Below are 21,283 nucleotides of genomic sequence, written 5' to 3' on the forward strand. Positions count from 1 at the left end.
TTGGACCAGTTAATCTTATTAAAACAATTCTGTGGTTTTCCAGAGTAGGCAGGTGAAGCTGTGGTGGCCCAATGGACATGGAGACCAACCCTCCTACCATCTCAGAGTGAAAGGCCTTTTGGATGGACCCCTGACTCTCGGCGCTTCCTCACAGGTACCCCTGACCCCTGACCCCCTGGTCAGACTCCTAGCTTACTGACCTTTAGCCCTGGCTCCCTGGTCAGACTCCTAGCTTACTGACCTTTAGCCCTGGCTCCCTGGTCAGACTCCTAGCTTACTGACCCTTTAGCCCTGGCTCCCTGGTCAGACTCCTAGCTTACTGACCTTTAGCCCTGGCTCCCTGGTCAGACTCCTAGCTTACTGACCCTTTAGCCCTGGCTCCCTGGTCAGACTCCTAGCTTACTGACCTTTAGCCCTGGCTCCCTGGTCAGACTCCTAGCTTACTGACCCTTTAGCCCTGGCTCCCTGGTCAGACTCCTAGCTTACTGACCTTTAACCCTGGCTCCCTGGTCAGACTCCTAGCTTACTGACCTTTAGCCCTGGCTCCCTGGTCAGACTCCTAGCTAACTGACCTTTAACCCTGGCTCCCTGGTCAGACTCCTAGCTTACTGACCCCTGACCCCTGGCTCCCTGGTCAGACTCCTAGCTAACTGACCTTTAGCCCTGGCTCCCTGGTCAGACTCCTACCTTACTGACCCTTTAGCCCTGGCTCCCTGGTCAGACTCCTAGCTAACTGACCTTTAGCCCTGGCTCCCTGGTCAGACTCCTAGCTAACTGACCTTTAGCCCTGGCTCCCTGGTCAGACTCCTAGCTTACTGACCTTTAGCCCTGGCTCCCTGGTGAGACTCCTAGCTTACTGACCCTTTAGCCCTGGCTCCCTGGTCAGACTCCTAGCTTACTGACCTTTAGCCCTGGCTCCCTGGTCAGACTCCTAGCTAACTGACCTTTAGCCCTGGCTCCCTGGTCAGACTCCTAGCTTACTGACCTTTAGCCCTGGCTCCCTGGTGAGACTCCTAGCTTACTGACCCTTTAGCCCTGGCTCCCTGGTCAGACTCCTAGCTTACTGACCTTTAGCCCTGGCTCCCTGGTCAGACTCCTAGCTAACTGACCTTTAGCCCTGGCTCCCTGGTCAGACTCCTAGCTTACTGACCCTTTAGCCCTGGCTCCCTGGTCAGACTCCTAGCTTACTGCCTCTCCTGTCCGCCACATCCTCTCTCATAACCGTCACTCTATCGAAGAAGAACTCTTGTCTTCACTCAGTTTGGATCAGTTAGGCACACAGTGAACACAGAGAACAGATACACAGTGTGTGTTCCCACCAAGTTGCTCTGAAGATTTCAGGAGACTTGGTATCATTTTATAGTAACATGATCACAATGCTTTTTGACACATGGTTCGTTAACTTGTGTATGGGAACATGAATGACGTGCCCCGTGATGGATATACAATGATTCGTTAACTTGTGTATGAGAACATGAATGACGTGCCCGTGATGGATATACAATGATTCGTTAACTTGTGTATGAGAACATGAATGACGTGCCCGTGATGGATATACAATGATTCGTTAACTTGTGTATGAGAACATGAATGACGTGCCCGTGATGGATATACAATGATTCGTTAACTTGTGTATGAGGACATGAATGACGTGCCCGTGATGGATATACAATGATTCGTTAACTTGTGTATGAGGACATGAATGACGTGCCCGTGATGGATATACAATGATTCGTTAACTTGTGTTACTGAGAACATGAATGACGTGCCCCGTGATGGATATACAATGATTCGTTAACTTGTGTATGAGAACATGAATGACGTGCCCGTGATGGATATACAATGATTCGTTAACTTGTGTTACTGAGAACATGAATGACGTGCCCGTGATGGATATACAATGATTTGTTAACTTGTGTATGAGACCATGAATGACGTGCCCGTGATGGATATACAATGATTCGTCAACTTGTGTATGAGAACATGAATGACGTGCCCGTGATGGATATACAATGATTCGTTAACTTGTGTTACTGAGAACATGAATGACGTGCCTGTGATGGATATACAATGATTCGTTAACTTGTGTATGAGAACATGAATGACGTGCCCGTGATGGATATACAATGATTCGTTAACTTGTGTATGAGAACATGAATGACGTGCCCGTGATGGATATACAATGATTCGTTAACTTGTGTATGGGAACATGAATGACGTGCCCGTGATGGATATACAATGATTCGTTAACTTGTGTATGAGGACATGAATGACGTGCCCGTGAAAAGTGAATATCAGGAAGGCAGCAGGTCCAGACGGCATCCCCGGCCGCGTCCTAAAAGTCTGTGCCGACCAACTGGCCCCAGTATTCACTGACATATTTAACCTGTCCTTAGAACAGGCTGTCATCCCCACCTGCCTGAAGAAGTCCACTATTATCCCTGTACCCAAAAAATCCAAGCCTGCTTGCCTCAACGACTACCGCCCTGTAGCTCTCACCTCCATAGCCATGAAGTGCTTCGAGAAGCTAGTAAAGGGCTACATCTGCTCCTCCCTCCCCATCAACATGGACCCCCTGCAATTTGCATACCGCCCCAACAGGTCCACGGAGGACGCCATATCCCATGTGCTGCACACAGCAGCATCACACCTGGACAAGAGGCAGGGGAACTATGTGAGAATGCTATTCATCGACTACAGCTCGGCATTCAATACCATAGTCCCCTCCATACTCATAGCCAAGCTCAGGGACCTGGGCTTGGGCTATGACCTCTGCCAGTGGGTCTTGGACTTCCTGACTGGCAGACCCCAGGTGGTGAGAGCAGGCAACTGCACCTCCTCATCCATCACCCTCAACATAGGGCCCCCCCAGGGCTGTGTTCTGAGTCCCCTCCTCTACTCCCTGTACACACACGACTGTGTGGCTCAGCGGAGTAGCAATACAATCGTCAAATTTGCTGACGACACAGTGGTGGTGGGCCTGATCTCTGCCAATGACGAGAGGGCCTACCTGGAAGAGGTCAAGGTCCTGGCGGGATGGTGCCAGGAAAACAGCCTCTCCCTGAACGTCAGCAAAACAAAGGAGATGATTGTGGACTTCAGGAGGTCGGGGGTCAAGGACTACAGCCCCCTCAGCATCGACGGGGCACCGGTTGAGAGAGTCAACAGCTTTAAGTACCTCGGAGCCTACATATCCGAGGACTTGACATGGACCACACACATTAACAGTGTTGTGAAGAAGGCACGACAACGCCTCTACTTCCTCAGGCGCCTAAGGAAGTTCCAAGTCAGCCAGAAGATCCTTAAGAACTTCTACTCATGTACAATAGAGAGCATCTTGACCGGCAACATCACCTCCTGGTTTGGGAATAGCACTGCACAAGACCAAAGCAGACTACAAAGAGTGACACGTTCAGCCGAACGCACAATTGGAGGGGGGCTCCCCACCCTCCAGAACATTTACTACAAGCGTTGCAAGGGCAAGGCTAAGAGAATCATTAAAGACTCCAGTCACCCGAACAACTGCCTCTTTGAACTGCTGCCGTCAGGCAAGCGATACAGGAGTCTCAAGGCGAGCACAGAAAGACTCAGAAGAAGCTTCTATCCCCAGGCCATCAGGCTGCTAAACGAACAATGAATGAACACTACACAACAACAACCACCAAACGCACATAGCACACACATCCACACGCACACACTCACTTTAAACAAACACACTGTAGCACCCACTCCACACACTTATAGCACACACCCACTTTAAACAAACACACTGTAGCACCCACTCCCCACACTTTATATTTATGGATGAAGGATTGCACTACAACTCGTACACCTTACTGTAAATTGTACCTAAAATTGTACCTCATCCCATTTCTGCTTTGCACTAGATAGTACTGTACATTAGTACACTGCATAGTATTGTGTATTGTATATTATATGGTAACTCAGAACATTGTACATATGTCTATACCGAACACTGTGACCTCATTTTCTTCTTCTAAATTCATGCTATATTATGTTATTATGTTATTTGATACTATCTTGTCTAGCACAGTCTCTGGAGCGTAACAGTAAGAAGCATTTTGTATGAAAGTATTCTGTACTTCTGTATGACAACTATTAAAGAACTTGAACTTGAACTTGAACTTGGATATACAATGATTCGTCAACTTGTGTATGAGAACATGAATGACGTGCCCCGTGATGGATATACAATGATTCGTTAACTTGTGTTACTGAGAACATGAATGACGTGCCCGTGATGGATATACAATGATTCGTTAACTTGTGTATGAGAACATGAATGACGTGCCCCGTGATGGATATACAATGATTCGTTAACTTGTGTTACTGAGAACATGAATGACGTGCCCGTGATGGATATACAATGATTCGTTAACTTGTGTATGAGAACATGAATGACGTGCCCCGTGATGGATATACAATGATTCGTTAACTTGTGTATGAGAACATGAATGACGTGCCCCGTGATGGATATACAATGATTCGTTAACTTGTGTTACTGAGAACATGAATGACGTGCCCGTGATGGATATACAATGATTCGTCAACTTGTGTATGAGAACATGAATGACGTGCCCGTGATGGATATACAATGATTCGTTAACTTGTGTTACTGAGAACATGAATGACGTGCCTGTGATGGATATACAATGATTCGTTAACTTGTGTATGAGAACATGAATGACGTGCCCCGTGATGGATATACAATGATTCGTTAACTTGTGTTACTGAGAACATGAATGACGTGCCCGTGATGGATATACAATGATTCGTTAACTTGTGTATGGGAACATGAATGACGTGCCCGTGATGGATATACAATGATTCGTTAACTTGTGTATGAGAACATGAATGACGTGCCCGTGATGGATATACAATGATTCGTTAACTTGTGTATGAGAACATGAATGACGTGCCCCGTGATGGATATACAATGATCCGTTAACTTGTGTATGAGAACATGAATGACGTGCCCGTGATGGATATACAATGATTCGTTAACTTGTGTATGAGAACATGAATGACGTGCCCGTGATGGATATACAATGGACAAAGTGGTGCGAGGCCGTTAAATGACTCGCACTCACTGCAGAGCAGGAGAGAATAAACACTTTGTTATAAGTTCCTAAAATAAGATAAGATAAGAAGAACCTCATTGTCCCCGAGGGGAAATTACATTGCTGTGTCACAGTACAGAGGAATGTTGGAGTTACTGGTCGAGTTCAGATGAGGAGAGAGACAATGATTTAATCGCCATGGGAGCACCAAGCTTTACTTGGATACTATCTTTCTATCTATCTCTCTGTCGAATGTATTATTATTAATATTATTATTCGTGGGCGCTCCAGTAGCACACCATATAGCGCGCTGAGTCGCGAAGCGGTCGCCCCGGGTTAGTTTCCCAGTCCCGGTGGCCATTTGCCGCATGTCTTCCCTACCTCTCCTCCCGTTCTCCCTCTCTCCTCTATCGGTCCTGCGTGGTCAGGAAAAGCTGTGAAATGCTAATAAAGATAATTAAAAAATATATATACCGGTATATTATTATTCGTAAAGCCTTATTCACTAAGGCTTAGCTCAAAATGTATTTCTTTGATCTTAACCCCTAGGTGTATTTTCACACTAAGGCTTAGTGTTTTACGATCGGGGTATTTTCACATCTGTAAAGTGTATTCCTTTGATCTTAACCCCTAACCCCTAGGTGTATTTTCGCACTAAGGCTTAGTGTACGATCGAGGTATTTTCATATCTGTCAAAATGTGTTTCTTTGATCTGAACCCCCAGGTGTATTTTCGCACGGTGGAGCTTATTCAGGAGCCTATCGTCGGGTCCCCTGGTCTGAGCTTCTATTTCCTTGTCAATGGGAAACCCATCTTCCTCAAGGGGTCCAACTGGATCCCAGCCCACTCCTTCCAGGACCTAGTCACCCCCGCCACGTGAGACAAATCTCGGAATCAAATACACTCCCACGTTTTCCCACACTTGTTTTTCTGTTTTTAATATATATATATATTTTGTGTCACAGTGTGTCTAGGGTTGGGTACCGTTCACATTTGAACCAATACCGGTACCCGTACCAGTTCCTGTAATTCGGTATCGGTACCCAACGGTACCTTTTTTTGGTACTTAACTCTCTCTGTAATAACAAAAGAATTGTAAATTCAGTTGTAAAAAAAACAAACTTCTTAATCTCAACATTGTTATTTATTTAGAACATTTTGTTATTTATTGTTGTAACACCACACAAACTAAATCGCATCATCACGTATTATGTTTTTAAAATGTTTTTTTTTTTTTATCCACTTTTTCTCCCATTTTTCTATATTTTCTTCCATCCCAATTTCGTATCATCCAATTCAACCCTCCCCTGTCACGAACGCTGTTTCTTGCCTCCCACAAGCCGGCTGCAATGTGGACTAAGTCATACATAGCACAAGTCCCCTCCGGTACTTGAGGTAACAGCAGTCGCATCTTTTCACCTGCGCAGCTCGATCTCTCAGTGGCGAGGAGTAACGCATGGGAGGCTCACGCTGCCCCCGACACTTCCTGATTCCACTGCGCAGGCGCACCAACCGACCTGTAGGAGTCGCTGTCCACAACGCCCGATCCCCACCCATCAGTTTCCCACCCCCTAATACGGCCAATGTGTATTAGTACGGACGACCAGCTAAACTGAAAGCAAATGTGGAGCGCTGGGCTCGAACAGGCGAGCCCAGCGTCTCCAGATTTCGTTGCGAGCGCCTTGCCCACTACGCCACGTAGCCGCCCATGTTTTTAAAATGTTTAACTATGGACATAATTTGGCCATCCTCAGTAAATATGATCAAACTCCTCTGACCTCGTCTGGTCTTTCCAAAGACCCAAGAGACCGTAATATACTGTATATATTTGTGGAAAAGGCTCTGTCTTGTCTAATGTCTAGTATATTACACTCTTGTACTTTATACTAAACATGTAAAGGTACCACAATTTGGTACCGATTGATCTAACGTGAATCAGTACTCTGTTGTACCGATGTAATTTGGTCGGTACCCTTAAAAGTACAGAGTTCGGTACTGTGGAGGAATTTAACCGGATCAATTAATGTACTCAAATATAGACTTAGTTAACACTGTCTGGAGGAGGGATATACCAGACCTGGAAAATGACTTTGATTGGCAAGGAGCCTGGGCAAATGTCCGACTTACATCAAGGAACCCGGATCATCAACAAATCAATCTGAACTATATTCACAGGACATACTTGACTCCTATAAGGCTGTGCAAAATGGGGCTTATACAAGACTCCAAATGCTCCCAATGTACAAATGGGGACGAAGGAACATTTATGCACATGTATTGGGACTGCCCACCAGTTAAGGCATTCTGGAAAGATGTGTCCCAACAATTATCAATACTCGTATTTTGGAATATACCTGTACACCCCGCGGTATTGCTATTGAATGATGTTTTTGAGTTTGCAGTGAATCCACAACTAAAAAGATTGGTTTTATCGGGTATCACAGTAGCTAAAAAACTGATCGCATCACGTTGGTTTCAACCGGAAAAAATGTGCCGGAAAGTGTGGTTTCTTACATATCTCGATGTGATATATCAAGAAATATCTACAGCAAGAATTCTGGGGCTCAATGAATCCAAAATGTCAATGTGGTTAGAAGTGGTGGAGAGAATAAAAGCTAGCCTATAATGGTGATGTCTGGTTAGGAGTGAGGGATAATGGTGGTACTATCCAAGAGGGGGTCCGGGAGGGGGGGGTTTGAGCTGGAGCATATGTGTGTAGGGTTTTAGAAAATAGGTATTAGGGGTATATTATATACTAACATTTATATAATTGTAACTTCGCTGGATATACACTGTATACGGTTAAAATGTTATTATTGACTATTTTTGTTTTATCCTGTTTCTGTACTTGCATATATTTTAACCACCTTTACTGAAAGTTTCATTATACATTGTGTGTTGAGTACTGACTTTTAATAAGTTTTGTTTTGCAATAATAAAAAAAATTAAAAAAAAAAAAAGACTTAGTTAACACTGGAGTTAACTCAAACGGAGTGTCCAAGTACAAAACCCTATGTGTGTCACGTTTCCGTAACAAACGTATAACGACAAAATACTTTTTGTTGTGCTGAAGCTTAAGGAACCTGTTGCAGTCGGCTGTGGACGCCAACATGAACGCTCTGAGAGTCTGGGGGGGAGGAGTGTACGAACAGGACCTGTTCTACAGCATCTGTGACGAGTTGGGCATCATGGTAATGACTAATCCTCTAGTCTAGAGCAGGGGTTCTCAAACTTTTTTATACCACGACCCCATTTTATTTAGGATTTCTTTTGGTAACCCCATTGTGTAATTTCAACGTGGAAATAAGGAATATCAAAATAAAAGCACACATTGTTGAACTTGATCATGCATATTTATTAGAAAATGAAATTACAGCACTATGTTATCAATGAAATGAATGAATATTATCAACAAATGCAATGGAATTGTTTCTGTGTATACACATTTATAAAACAAGGCATATTTAGCCAAAATATGTTGCCAGAAAATGTGTTCACGTGCGCTTTGGCGGAGATCCGCTTCTACTCTGAAAATCCTTCCTCGCAGAGGTAGGTTGATGCGAAGGGGACAAGCTTTCTCAGCGCAGCATTACACAAAGCCATCAAGTAGGAAATACCCCAAAATCTCAGCTTAATTTAAATTAAATTAAATTATTAAATTATCCTGGAGTGCCACTAACGGAGTCTTAATCCAGCTCATTATCAGCAAATTTCTCTGCCAATGGGTTGTTTTTGTCTGCAAGGAAAATCCGCGCTTCTTCTCTGAGTTAAAAAAGGTGATTTAATACTCTGCCTGAGATAGTCACCTCACTTCAGTCAGTGTGGTATAGCAGCTGGTTATGCGCAGAGTCCATTTCATCGCGGCCAACCATTACCACTTCTGAGTGGTACACACAAAAGTTGCCAATGCGCGACCCCACTGTCACCTACCCGCGGGGCCGCGATTCCACTTTGGGTCACCGACCCGTAGTTTGAGAACCGCTGCTCTAGAGTCTAGACTAATCCTTTTGTGTTTATGTACAGGAATAAAAGCCTACTGTTTATGTACATATAGGAATAAAAGCCTACTGTTTATGTACGTATAGGAATAAAAGTACTGTTTATGTACGTATAGGAATAAAAGCCTACTGTTTATGTACGTATAGGAATGAAAGCCTACTGTTTATGTACAGTACGTATAGGAATAAAAGTCTACTGTTTATGTATAGGAATAAAAGCCTGCTGTTTATGTATGTATAGGAATAAAAGCCTACTGTTTATGTATAAGACTAAAAGTCTACTGTTTATGTACAGGAATAAAAGCCTACTGTTTATGTATAGGAATAAAAGCCTACTGTTTATGTATAGGAATAAAAGCCTACTGTTTATGTACAGGAATAAAAGCCTACTGTTTATGTACAGGAATAAAAGCCTACTGTTTATGTATAGGAATAAAAGCCTACTGTTTATGTACAGGAATAAAAGCCTACTCTTCCTCAGGGGTGCGAATCGCCCGGGACCTCATGCTTTGATTTGAATACTAGAGCTATGATTCCATCAAGTCTGGATGCATCACAGTGTTCGATTTGACCCCCTTTCTATACATTGTGATTTGAAATTATAATTAATTTTACACCAGTTCACTGCAGCATACCTCTTAAGTATTCTTGTTACACTTAATGGTTAAAAATCTTGCTATGGAATTGACTTACTCAAGTTTGCTTGGATACTGATAAAGGGTTTATGTTGGCGAGCAATGACCGAGAAAAATTACCAAAAACTCAAGATAGTATCAGGATTATTACATGAATTGATCATTTATCCTACTATTCATAATCATAATGGTCACCCCTACTATTACTTTTGAACAATAATTGTATTTGCATAGGATTTCTATTACATACTAATATGAACTATGGTCATATTTGTAACCTGGACTCCCTAGATTTGGCAGGACTTCATGTTCGCCTGCGCTATGTATCCTACGGATCAGGACTTTATACAGACCGTGAAGGAGGAGGTTCTCCAGCAGGTAAGCTGTTAAAAAAAATATAAAACATGACTAAGAAGTTGTCGTGGACCGTATTGCACTGCTGAATTGCCGTACTGTTTCATTGGCCAGGTGAGACGTTTGAAGTCGCACCCCTCCATAATCGTGTGGAGTGGGAACAATGAGAACGAGGCTGCCCTGGCGACGGACTGGTTTGATATCCCTGTCTCCCAGCGACCTGTATACCTGAAAGACTACGTCACGCTGTATGTGGACAACATAAGAGCCATCGTTCAGCAGGTGAGTGAAAGAAAGACCTGTTTAAAGGAACACGGACACATCATGGGAAATGCACTTCACCATCTGCTCCGGAGTCGGACAAGAAGATGGATAACAATTTCCTCTCTGTGCGTTCAGTAGAAAGCTATCGGGCTACAAGCTAGCCTAGCTTAGCACAAGATAAGATAAGATGATCCTTTATTGATCCCCTTGGGGGAATTTGGGTGTCATAGCAGCATGGGGGGGAGGGGAGGTACAGGTATGGGCAGGATAATGGTAGAAAGACAATAATATAGGCAATACAATCGGATCTGAATATAAAAGAACATGAGAGAGAGGGCGGCTACGTGGCGTAGTGGGCAAGGCACTCGCCACGAAATGCTGGAGACGCTGGGCTCGTCAGTTCGAGCCCAGCGCTCCACATTTGCTTTCAGTTTAGCTGGTCGTCCGTACTAATACACATTGGCCGTATTACGGGGAGGGAAACTGAAGGGTGGGGATCGGGCGTTGTGGACAGCGACTCCTACAGGTCGGTTGGTGCGCCTGCGCAGTAGAATCAGGAAGTGTCGGGGGCAGCGTGAGCCTCCCACACGTTACTCCTCGCCACTGAGAGATCGAGCTGCGCAGGTGAAAAGATGCGACTGCTGTTACCTCAAGTACCGGAGGGGACTTGTGCTATGTATGACTTAGTCCACATTGCAGCCGGCTTGTGGGAGGCAAGAAACAGCGTCCGTGACAGGGGAGGGTTGAATTGGATGATACGAAATTGGGATGGGAGAAAATATAGAAAATGGGAGAAAAAGTGGATAAAAAAAAAGAACACGAGAGAGAAAAAACTGTCAACAATATAATTCACTCTGATTATAAGAATATGAGAAAAGTAAACCGTGTAATCAACGGAGCAGATGTTACAATAAGCCTAGCTTAAATCTCCAGGAGAGAGTTGTTTTTGGCCAACAGCTAGGCTAGCTGATCCGTATCCGCTTCCATTCATTTGTGCTAAACTAGGCTAGCTTTCAGTGGGAATTGAGGCCTTAACCCTTTATCTGCCGGAGATTATTCTCATCTTAATCCCTTCTCTGCCAGTACTGTAAGTCTATGGAGATGTTCCCCTTCTTTGCAGGGCTATAACTTTTTAAATTGTATTGCTAAATTGACATTACTATGGCCCATTCAACATCAAGTATCTATCGTTTAGGATGTAGCAACGTTCTACTTTTTCATTCACACATTCATATTAAAATACGGTCTAAAGTATAAATATGTTTTTATCGTTTTCTGCAGCATTCCATAGAACGTGAGTTATAGCCATAAATACATATATTAGATCATCAAATGTAGTTTGATACCGATTGACGTCAGATTAAAAATGTCAATTGTACAAGGTCCTAAACGTCATGCCTCATCATCTGCTGGTGACCGGAGGGGGGGGGGGGGGGGGGGGTTTATAAGTCCGTGGCCGACGTTAAATCATTTATGTAGTATGGGTGATATATAGATCAGAGCAGTTTGTATGGATAATAATAATCAAACGCGCTGAAACTCACCGCAGCTTCCTCGTAGCGATGGGGGATGCTACTGGAGCAAAAAGATCGTTATTATGGGATGTCGATCTAGTTGGTCCAGTTCCAGGTTGTATAATACTAATATACGTCCAATCATGTTGTTTATCGAGTTATGGCAACGGATGTGGCCGGACGAAATATGGGTGAGCACCACTTCCGGCCGCTCACTTCCGGTTTTGGCAACTCGCTGATCGGCCACCAGATGGCGGTCTTGAACCGTTGGAGAGTTGAGAGGAGATCTACAGCACCCGTCAAGTCTCCGTGGGTGAAATATGATTGCCATGACAGAAATTTGAAATATTGATCTCAAAGACGCTGTACGACGTCATTGGCAGATTACGCATGGCGGAGAATGACGTCGTAACACGTCATTGGCGATTAAAGGGTTAATTGCCACCCATTTTATGAATTCACATGTAACACAGAGCCACAGATCACAAATGTGTGGGTTCTCTAGCTGATTCATAGCTTTAAGAGGAAGTGGTAAACGTTCACAAATATTGACTGAACCTTCCTCGTGATACACGGGAATAATGTGAATTCCTAAGAGTGTCATTCCCCCTTTAACCCTGGCAGTGTTGGGGGGGGCCGTGCTCTGCCCACTGGGCTACACAGGACTGCAGTACACAGTCACTAAGGGAACGCTGTACGAAAGGCTTTGAATTTGGATCCCCTGCTCCCTTCTGGGAATATTCCATGGCTCCCTTTTATGTCTGACATTTGGTACTTTCTTTGATAGCAACTTGTGTGCGTGTGCGTGTGCGTGTGCGTGTGCGTGTGTGTGTGTGTGTGTGTGTGTGTGTGTGTGTGTGTGTGTGTGTGTGTGTGTGTGTGAGACACAAACGTCCTTCAGGAGGATCAGAGTCGACCGTTCCTCGTTTCCAGTCCAACCAACGGGGCGCAGTCGGAGCGGGAGGGCTGGGTGGCGGCCGACCCATACGACCCCCACTACGGAGACACCCACTTCTACAGCTACACCCTGGACTGCTGGGACTGGAGGACCTTCCCTCGGACCCGCTTCGCCTCGGAATACGGCTTCCAGTCCTGGCCCTCCTTCTCCACTCTGCAGGAGGTCATTTCTTTTCAGATGTCCCGCCCCCTCCTTGTCACTCAACCGTGTCAGTTTAAGCGTAGAGGAACATTAATGCTTAGGGGTCACCAGAGGCCTCACGATACGATACTATCACGATACTTGAGTCACGATACGATAGTATTGCGATACTAAATATATTGCAATATGCTGAGTATTGCGATATTAATGTTGCGATATATTGCGATTTATTACCTTTTTTCAACTGCAAAGTAAAACTTTGTCAACATGTTTTATCTAATAAAATAAAGTTCAGTCTGTTCGTCTCACTTCAATCATTTTTATTGCAGAACATGGTATTTTCTCAAGCAGACCGATGTAAACACTGTAATCTGTGTTGCATGTACCTGACAAACTGAACTGTTTGTATTACAGTCATATTCCAACTTAACTGGACTATTGTACTATTACAGGTATTGAAATAAACAATGCAACTTCCTTATACAAAAAAATCTTTTTTTTTCTTTTTTTTAAATAAATAAATATATAATTAAATATCGATACTTGGCGTTCCTGTATCGATACAGTATCGCCACGCAAAGTATCGCGATACTACTACGTATCGATATTTCCCCCCACCTCTATTAATGCTGCATCCGTTTCTAGTCTGAAGTGGGAAGCTGTCTCAGCCAGTTTGTAAAGACAATGGAGACGCTCACTGTGTGCCAGACGAGCCACAGCACGGCTAAACCCTGGCTAGTGGAGACAGGGCATAGAATGATGCGATTGACGTCTCTCAAACCCTGCCCTCTTTTCGTGATCAAAAGAGGATCAAGGATCAAGAAAAGATCAAGGATCCTGAGATATGTCAATAGCGGACCCTGGCATACATCCGTAAAGGCATGTCGTCCGTGCACCAATTCAATCAATCTTTCAGTCTGCGCGTACCTACCTAGCATACTGGTGTCATGCTACATGATGGCTTGTGTAAAGACCTGGCTCACCTGGATCATGAAAAGGCAAAGGACTACAGACTGCAGTCTGATAGTGAATGCGCCCTGTACTCCTAGACTATGTGAGAGTGTAACGTTGAAGATATGACAAGAAAAGAGAGGTTTGAGATAGGTCCATTTGTCAATGTTTGGGTAATAATGCTGCGTGTGTTTATAGTCCGAGGTGGGAAGTTGGAAGTGAACGTCATCTCCGACCTACGTGTGTTCGAGTTACAAACCCAGAAAAACATGGATACTTAAAAAAAAATAATCGAATATGAATGAACTACAACTCACAAACTACAGTTTACAATGACATATACTGTAGCTGATATACTTACAAATGTACAGCTAATAACAACATTAAAGTTTAATATACGATGTGAGTGGCCATGTTGAAATGCCGTTAAATGGCGCTGAGGCTTGAACTGGGGGTTGAGAAGTCATACCAGAGTTTGCAACTAGGAACTCTGAGTTCACTCACCGTTTTATTTGATTTTCTTTTGTAGGAAGTCAGAATTTCCAACCTCCGAGTTACAATTGAATGCAGCATTAAAGGCTGCCATGGACTGGCTGCAATTTCTCAGAAAAGACAAATGGATGATGATATGGAATTTTTAACTAAAATCTTCTTAAATCAGTCCAAATTTTGGCACATTTCTTGTGACCAATCTTATTGTGTCAAGCACCAAGTAGAGTCCCTAGTTTGAAGATTGATTGTCTTTGTCAACTGGTGCATTGTGTTGATTCAGGTTTCCTTAGAAGAAGACTGGAACTATAGCAGTAACTTCACTTCCCATCGTCAGCACCACGAGAACGGGAACCAGCAGATGATGCTGCAGGCTGCTTTACACTTCAACCTGCCCAACTCCTCTGTACCCCTGAAGAAGTACACAGACACTCTGTACCTCACACAGGTAATACACAGATACTCTGCACCTCACACAGGTAATACACAGATACGCTGTACCTCACAGGGGTAATATACAGATACTCTGTACAGTGATCCATGCTGTTCTTCGTACTGGATACCCACAGCAGTGACTTCATGCAGAGTCAATGAGGCCACACTCGACTCCAGTCTGTACAAGCCCTGAAATAAATGCTACTTTGCACCGTTAAATAGGTTGCACTGTTTATTTCAGGGTCTGTACCCTTATTTCAGGGTCTGGAGTGGCTCTGGCCCCACTGACTCTGCATTCATTTCGCGGCTAACTAGCTGTATCTAGTGTGAGGAACGGCATGGACTGTGCTGCTGACTCTACCTAGCGACAACATCACTGGTAAAACAGAGCAGGGCTAATTCTGGACTTCCCATTTTAATATTATCTGTGTGTTGAGATATGAAGAAAATTAGTCAGACTAACATCACCACTGATTACTTTTTTTTTAAACAAATGTTTTTTATTTTCCCTTTTTTAACATAAAACTAAACAAACAATACAGTAACAGTAAAAATCAATGATAAATCACAGGACAATGACAGAAATAATAATAACAATAATGACAGTCCAGTAATTAAATCAATATAAATGTAGATTAAAAGACATACAAATAATTATCATCACCACTGATTACTGCGACTGTCACAGTGGCTCAGGAGGTATAGAGTGGTTGTCTGGTAATCTGAAAGTTCCCGGTTCGGTTCCGGCTCCTCCCGGCAACGTGTCGATGTGTCCTTGAGCGAGACACTTAACCCCCCGACCTGCTCCCGATGAGCAGATTGGCAGATTGGCACTGCCGTCGGTGTGAATGTGTGAGTGAATGGGTGAATGTGAGGCACAAGTTGTAAACCAGTGTTGTAGATACCATTTGTAGTGGATACCAGTGTAGCAGACAACATGTACATAAGAACCTGTGTGAGGCTAGAGCAGAAGCACTGAAAATGTCGCACCGACGTGGAAATGCTACTTTAAAACGCGCTAACGCTCGGGACCGAATGCGCAGGTGATGCAGGCGCAGTGTGTGAAGACCCAGACGGAGTTCTACCGGCGGAGTCGGAGCGAGATCATCGAGGGCAAAGGTCAAACCATGGGAGCTCTTTACTGGCAACTCAACGATATTTGGCAGGCTCCCTCCTGGTCCTCCATCGGTATGTGTCTCTACACCTGGTGCACCGTTTTTCGGTAACGAGACCTCCTGGTTTGGGAATAGCACCGCACACGACCGCAACAAATGAATGGAAGCAGATACAGATCAGCTAGCCTAGCTGTTAGACAAAAGCACCTCTCTGAGATTTAAACTAGGCTAGCTAGCTGAGCCGTATCCTCTTCCACTCATTTGTGCTAAGCTAGGCTAGCTGATCTGTATCCGCTTCGATTCATTTGTGCTAAGCTAGGCTAGCTGATCTGTATCCGCTTCGATTCATTTGTGCTAAGCTAGGCTAGCTGATCCGTATCCTCTTCCACTCATTTGTGCTAAGATAGGCTAGCTGATCTGTATCCGATTCGATTCATTTGTGCTAAGCTAGGCTAGCTTGCAGCCGGATAGCTTTCTACTGGAAGGCACAGAGAGGAAATCTATCTTCTTGTCTGATTCTGGACAGTAAGTGCATTTCCCATAATGTTGCTATGTTCCTTTTAGTAACTATAATAAAAAGTAATGTGTGCATGATTGTCTCTCTTTCTCTCTCTCTCTCTCTCTCTCTCTCTCTCTCTCTCTCTCTCTCTCTCTCTCTCTCTCTCTCTCTCTCTCAGAGTTTGGCGGGAAGTGGAAAATGCTTCATCATTTCGCTCAGGATTTCTTTGCCCCCGTGCTGCCAGTCGGCTTTGAAGACGACGGCTCACTAATCATCTACGCCGTCTCAGACCTGAGTACTGATCTAAAACTCAGGGCCGTGGTCAGTCACTCAACCACACATCACTGCTAACCTAACCTAATGTGGGAAATTATCTTTAGGTTTTTTTTCCTACAATGATGTAACCTTGCAAGCTGGACGATCTCGTGTGGAGTTCCTGGCTTGCAGGGTTACATCATTACACCGTAATCCAAAGACATTGCAATCAATAGTTAAAAAACTCAAATAAATGCACTCCCTTTATTTATATATATATATATATATATATAGGGAGTGAATTTAAAAGCTAAATATATATTGTATATAAAACAAATTGTAAAAAGAATAATGTGTTTTATATATATATATATATATATATATATATATATATATATATATATATATATATATATATATATATATACACACAAAGTATTGTCTTTTTCATTGCCATCTTACAGCGTCACCTCTTCCTCTTATCACCCCTGTCCTCAGGTGTCCGTCTATGCGTGGAGCGGTCTGGATCCGGTGTGCACCGTGACGTCCGAGCCGGCTCCGGTGCCGGGGGGCGGCGCGGCGCCCGTCTTCAAGCGCGCGGTGGCCGACCTGCTGGCAGGCTGCTGCCGGAGCTGCACCCGCCTCACCTGCCTCCTCGTCTTTCACCTGGAGGAGGACGGCGCCGGCCGGCGGGGCCCCGTGAACCACCACTTCCTGAGCTCCCCCAGTGAGGCGGAGGGACTGCTGAGGCCCAACATCACGGTAGATGAATGTCTTCACATTCAGATTCACTTATTTCAGTACTTTACAGCAAGAAGAGTGAAAATTAGGGATGTCCGATATTATTGGCCTACCGATATTATCGGCCGATATCGGCATTAAAATGTGATATCGGAAAATATCGGTATCGGTTTTCAAAAAGAAAATATATATATATATATAATATATATATATATTTTTTTTTTACATTTCTATAACCTTTATTTACCCAGGCAAGCAAGTAAGAACAAATTCTGATTTTATTTATTGTCAAAAGTATGCAATTCCACAACAAGAGATATGTAATGTTAATTACCTGAAATTATTGCATATATCGGTATCGGTTGATATCGGTATCGGAAATTAAGAGTTGGACAATATTGGTATTTCGGTATCGGTAAAATAGCCAATATCGAGCATCCCTAGTGAAAATCTATTTATTGTGGTCCCTCGACTATAGCAGCTTCCAATAATTAAAAATACAATAATCTTAGCATAGAATAAAATAAGATGACTAAAATAAAGATGACTATATACAGTTCTAAAAAAGTGTGCATTGCAGATCAGGATGTAGATATTATACTATGAAATTGAATAACAAAATGGTTATGTACAGTTCCAAAAAAGTTACTTATACACACGCCGGTTTGAAGTGCCGATGACCGTCTCGTTTTACTGAACCGTCGTCATTTAGCCGAACGCTTTTATCCAAAGCGACTTACAAGTTCTGTACGACAAGTCAGCAGGAAGGGTACGACTCTTACAGCTGAGTAACGATGTTCATCAAAACAGTGTTGAAACGTGGGTGCTGCAGTGTTGAGTGCATACTAGTAGTAGTAGAGACATATTAGTATAGTAGGAAGAATGTTGAAGTTTTTTTCCTATTGCTAGGTTTTTAGTGAGTTTTTCCTTACCTTTGCGTGGGGTATGTCTGGGAGTGTTCGCATTGCATTCATTTATTTTGCATTTTTTTTTTTTTTTTTCTTTTTTTATATCTTTCTTCCCCTCCTTTTTCCCGATTTTTCTCCCATCCCACCCTTCCTGGTTGTTGCGTACTTTCCCCTACTGTTGGTCCGGGAGACCGGAGACTGCCACATGCTTTCCTCCGACGCATGTGCAGCCTGGGGCAGGCCAACCTGGTTCTCACCGGGGAGAGTGTAGCGTGTGGGAGGCCACACTATCTCTCCTCAGTTCCAACCCTCGCTGAGCAGGCGCCCCGACCGAACTGTAGGGGTCACTGTCCACAATGCCCAGGACCCACCCTTCAGCTTTCCCACCCCCTGATACAGCCAATTGTATCAGTGTGAGAGGCCAGCCAAGCTGATAGCAACGCCGGGAGCTGGATTCGAACAGGCGAATCCTAGTGTCTCCCGGTGTTGGTGACGAACGTAATCTCCGTGCGCCACCTGCCCCCCCTTTTGCATTTATTTTAAATTTGTTGGACCTTATGGTGTTCTTGTTTTGTTCTTGACTTATTGTGATGTTTCTTCTTGACTTGTTTAATTAAAGAAGACGTGTCCGGCCCATGGGGACATTAACGTGTGTTGTCGGGCCTTAACAAATAAATTTGATTTGATTTGTTGATGGCGAAAGATTGGTTGGGGTTTCGGAGCTCGGATAGGAGTGGGTCTGAGGCACCCAGAAGATGTAGTGGTCTTGAGGGTGTGTAGTAGTTAGAGACCATTGACCCGGGGGTAGGAGAGAACATTCCCTTCGCTGCGTGATATGCCAGGTCGAGGACCTTTGCTCACATTCATCAACACTGTTTAAATTCACGTTCAAATGACTGGTTGGTTCGTAGGGTTCCACCAGTTTGCTCTGAACTATAGGAAAAACGGCTTTTTTCCTTTTTTGATGCTTCCAACACCTGGAATGCCCTCTGACTGACGGACTGTGGCCACCACTGATGTCATCAGGGACATTGAAGCCTTGTGTTGTTAATTACATCTCAATGAAATAAGGTAGCAGTCCCTATAAGACAAGGTGTTGCTATCTCTTCATCTACACAATTTCATGGAGCTGTAATCGACGCAACACGAGGATTCAATGTCCCCGATCACATCACTGGTGGTGGGCACATTCAAAGTTGTTTATTCTCAATGACTGTCAAACTAGATGAATGTGTGCAAAGCGGTTCAGAGTTTTAATACCCCTTTAAATGCTTGAGTGTACCATTGAACCAAAACTAGTCCTGCATACACCCATGTGTCTTAACCTCCGTTCACTACATTTATTTAATGTCCATTCGCTACATCTCACATCCATTCGCTATATTTATTTAATGTCCAATCGCTACATTTATTCTTGCGCTGAAAAACAACTTTATTTTAGTCCTTGGCTTCAACTATATAGTAACAATGTTGTTTAGGAAGGTTAGGATTGATTGATTGATTGAAAACTTTATTAACAGATTGCAGAATGGGTACAATACAGTACGGCTCAATACACACAATTGTTAAGGGGATGCAGACCAGAGAAAGACTTTCGTCTTGTTTACATCTGGGTCCCCCATTTTCAATTCATAAGGAAGTTGTTTCCCGAGATATGAAACGGTGTAAGAAACTATACAGAGAATAAACAATACATGATGATATGACTAATATTATAAAATAACAATACAGAGAATACACAATACATGATGATATGACTAATATTATAAAATAACAATACAGAGAATAAACAATACATGATCATATGACTAATATTACAAAATAACAATTCAGAGAATACACAATACATGATGATATGACTAATATTACAAAATAACAATACAGAGAATAAACATACATGATCATATGACTAATATTACAAAATAACAATACAGAGAATAAACATACATGATGATATGACTAATATTACAAAATAACAATACAGAGATAGTATATTCATACTATATTCTATATACTCTCAATAAATATTGGCAATAACATTTGAGTAAAAGTAAATGATATTCACAAGGTACAGTATACACAAGGTACCCTAACTGGCATGATATACGTCATATGTTGTAGTCCGTGCAGGTTTCGGTGGTTAAGAGTTAGTTGTATCTAAGCTACCATCAGCATGATTTCTAAGCTTTACCTACTCAATTGCACATTTCACCTTTTGTAACCTTAATTTATCCAGAAAAGGCTAACTGAGGACAGTTCCTATTTTTTTCAACAATGCTCTGCTTCACACGCAAACAGTTCCGCACATTCACACCCAAACGGTTCCTCTTTTTCAATAATGCCCTACTTCACACAACAGTCTTGGCTGCATTCCAGTTTGGCCAAATAGCGAACATTGAAAATAACATTACTTCACCTATAAACACACTGCTTAACTCATACCATCTTGTTGTAACTAAGAGATTCACCGGGGAAAAAAGTTATCACTTCCGTGCATAGATCACTAGATTGATCAACTTGCAACTAAGCATTTCCTGGTTGATAACAAGATGAGATGGCCAATAGCAAACTTGAAATACTTAACCTATAAACATGAGACAGTTCTGACAGCACAATATTGATGTAACTAAGAGTCACAGGGATACGTGTTTTTAATGCGTAGGTATTTGAACTACAACACGAGGCTGACTGCGTTGGCATGTCAGTCTCTCCAGCCCGCGCAGCTGAGCACACTTAGGTCTGAGACCATGAACATGACGTCTGCACCAATCACCGTTCCTCTGTGCTGGGAGAGTACCTCCCCTGAAGGAGGAGCTAAAAGAGAAATGTCCCTCAAAACATGGTTCCAAGAACTACAATCATCCTCGGTTCCTGCAGTGTGGACACAACAAAAAGGGGGTACTTCCGCTAACAGTTCTTTTGAACAATGAAAAAGGTCCCTCTGG

General features: G+C 43.3%; 1 protein-coding gene across 1 annotated transcript in view; it reads left to right on the plus strand.

Moving 5' to 3' along the window:
• Positions 1–21,283, plus strand: part of manba (mannosidase, beta A, lysosomal) — a 53,239-nt gene that overhangs the window by 31,038 nt on the left and 918 nt on the right. The window contains exons 7-16 of the mRNA XM_084310744.1: positions 44–154; positions 5,806–5,957; positions 8,155–8,272; positions 10,006–10,092; positions 10,183–10,350; positions 12,748–12,966; positions 14,669–14,833; positions 15,864–16,008; positions 16,613–16,755; positions 17,188–17,451. Of these exons, the coding sequence (XP_084166870.1) occupies positions 44–154; positions 5,806–5,957; positions 8,155–8,272; positions 10,006–10,092; positions 10,183–10,350; positions 12,748–12,966; positions 14,669–14,833; positions 15,864–16,008; positions 16,613–16,755; positions 17,188–17,451 (1,572 nt within the window). The remainder of the gene's footprint in view (positions 1–43; positions 155–5,805; positions 5,958–8,154; positions 8,273–10,005; positions 10,093–10,182; positions 10,351–12,747; positions 12,967–14,668; positions 14,834–15,863; positions 16,009–16,612; positions 16,756–17,187; positions 17,452–21,283) is intronic.

The sequence above is a fragment of the Notolepis coatsorum genome, assembly GCF_963971535.1.
Source record: "Notolepis coatsorum genome assembly, chromosome: 3".
In the NCBI taxonomy this organism is placed as follows: domain Eukaryota; kingdom Metazoa; phylum Chordata; class Actinopteri; order Aulopiformes; family Paralepididae; genus Notolepis; species Notolepis coatsorum.